Genomic DNA, 2,560 nt, shown 5'->3' on the forward strand with positions numbered 1-2,560 from the left:
ATTAAATCTAAATTTTATATATATATATATATATATAATAACAGATTTAATTTTTCCAAATTTATATGTTGTTCAACAATAAACGATTTTACCTGTATCGAGGTAACAGGATTGTTCTCTCTAATTGTTCGAAATCTCTGACTTGTTCTCGAAATAATACGATAAAGAGCAAATCCTAATGCAATAAGAATCACTATAAGAAGAATAATCAATAACCAAGACTTTCCTTTGCTTTCAGAAACAATTTCATTCAGATTTTCATGGTTGTTATTGTTGTAACAGGAAAGTGGACAATTCGGTGGTATTGGATGATGGTGAATTCCGTATGGTTCGTATGGAATATAACGGTGATATGGTGGGTAATAACTGTAAGAAGGTAGAGAATGATGATGCGATGACGGTGGTAATTTAATCCGATCGGTTTGACTTGTTGATTGAGATGGACGAGACGAGGATTTGTAAGATTGTTTTGTGTTACACATCAGTTACTTATTGAATTATTCCAAATTGTTTTTACTTCTCTCTCTCTCTCTCTTTCTTTCTATAATTTTCTTTTATATATTTATATGTATATACCGGTTTTATTCATATACACACCATATACACACCATATACCACACAGATACTTATTTATATATTTTATATTTTGCACGTGTATACAAAATTTCTTTTTATTCTTTTCTCTTTTTGTTTTAATGAAGTATTTATTCAATTTTTAATTTAAAACGAAAACATTATTACTGTTAGTATTATTATTATTAAATCAAACGTCAGTAACACACGCAAATTTAGAAGGTTAGCCAAGATATCTGTGAAGTTTCATTCGATTCAATTCTGATGTTCTAAACATTCAAATATATATCGTGTTGGTCAATAATTAATATTTCGGAATTTTCGGTAATAAAAAATACACAATATTTTCAATACAAAAATATAAGTATTTTAAACGATATTAAATATAAATTGTAAAATATTTTCAATACGAAATACTATAGTATATTATTTGTTTAGATAAAATAAGAAAAAGAAAAAACAATAGCAAACGTATACAATAAAAAAAATATCATATATAAAATATATATTTCATTATTTAAAATATAAAGTATTAAAAAATTTCGACATATTATATACTCACTGTGACCAACTTAAATAATCTTCCTACTAGCAATCTTTGTTCGAATCTAATATCGTATCAATATATTAAATCATTGATTGATTCAATGAAATATTAAATAAAGTGACTAATGAATTCTATTGGAAGATATTCGAAAGAGATACCTAATTGATATTAAAAGAATTGATACACTTGACGAAAATTCATTTTATTCTTGCCCCTTATTATACTGATTTCAATACTTGCACTTATATAACATAAATTATTATTATTTAAATTTATATTGGAAAATTTTGTGTTTTTCATTCGTGATGTTAAAAAAAAGCTAATTTTCAAATGCTGATTAAGAGGAATTTTCGTATAGAATTTTCTTGTTTTTTATTTATATAAATGTATAAATATTTAGGCGAATTATACGACACGTAAATTGTAACACTTACCCTATGATTGAGATCTATAAAGTCTTCTTCAAGAGATACATCGCTGTACATATCGTCAGTATTGTCACAGTTTGAGCCTCTTCCTGAACTATTGAAGCTACCGCTGCGATAAAGCTGACTATAATACACAAAATAACATATAATTAAATAACAATTATATTATATTAGAAAGTGGGTTGAAAAGTTTTGAGTTTAAGCAAACAACTTGTATAGTTTTTTTTTTTTTTGAAAGTAAAAGTTAAACTTCAAAATAAATTGTTTCAACGTTAGACTCCAATTACTTGGTTCAATTTAAAAAATTGTTTTACTTTCAAAATATCAAATATAAACTTTTATATCTTACTTATTTTGTGATCTTCAATTAAATTTTTGTTATAATTTATACGACTAGAAGTGTAAGTATAGTAAAACGTTTATCACAAAGTATTATAGTGTTTAATATATTTATTTCGTTATTAGTGTAATAAATGTGTAAAATAAAATAAAATTTGTATTATTTTATTGTTGTTATTGTTGTTGTTAAAAAGTTTTGCGTTTTTAATAACCAACGTTGAAATAAAATTGTCTCAAGATACTTTTTAAATACATAATATAATATATATTTAATCGAAATATATAAAACGCTTACGTATTAGAAAGTTTTCAGTAAGATTGGAGTTCTGTGAAAGGATTAAACTTCTCGAAGCGTCACGAAACGGAGTTGGGTGTTCGAGATCTTCTTCTTCGAGAAGAGATCACTGATATACCAATTTCTTTTTCTCATTTTGTATGACGCCATCGGCTATTATCATACCGTGACGTCAATTCCCGTTCAAAATCATTTATACGTATGAAGGAGACAATTTTTGTCTTTTCTTTTTCCAAAATTATTATATAAAATATATCTTTATTAATATTTTATATATAAATATTAGAAAATAATTAATTTTCGATGAATTAAAATATGACGAATTAAAGAATTAAATAATTATTTTCTAACATAATAATATATAAATGTAAATGTATT

The 2,560-nt window shown here is 24.6% G+C and overlaps 1 protein-coding gene across 1 annotated transcript in view; it reads right to left on the bottom strand.

Moving 5' to 3' along the window:
* The window catches only part of LOC106788124 (rab11 family-interacting protein 4B-like), a 20,099-nt gene that overhangs the window by 6,823 nt on the left and 10,716 nt on the right, over positions 1 to 2,560 (bottom strand). The window contains exon 5 of the mRNA XM_014751108.1: positions 1,555 to 1,672. Coding sequence (XP_014606594.1) covers positions 1,555 to 1,672 — 118 coding nt within the window. The remainder of the gene's footprint in view (positions 1 to 1,554; positions 1,673 to 2,560) is intronic.

Source organism: Polistes canadensis, unplaced genomic scaffold (genome assembly GCF_001313835.1).
Source record: "Polistes canadensis isolate GaletaPanama2010 unplaced genomic scaffold, ASM131383v1 scaffold_126, whole genome shotgun sequence".
NCBI lineage: Eukaryota > Metazoa > Arthropoda > Insecta > Hymenoptera > Vespidae > Polistes > Polistes canadensis.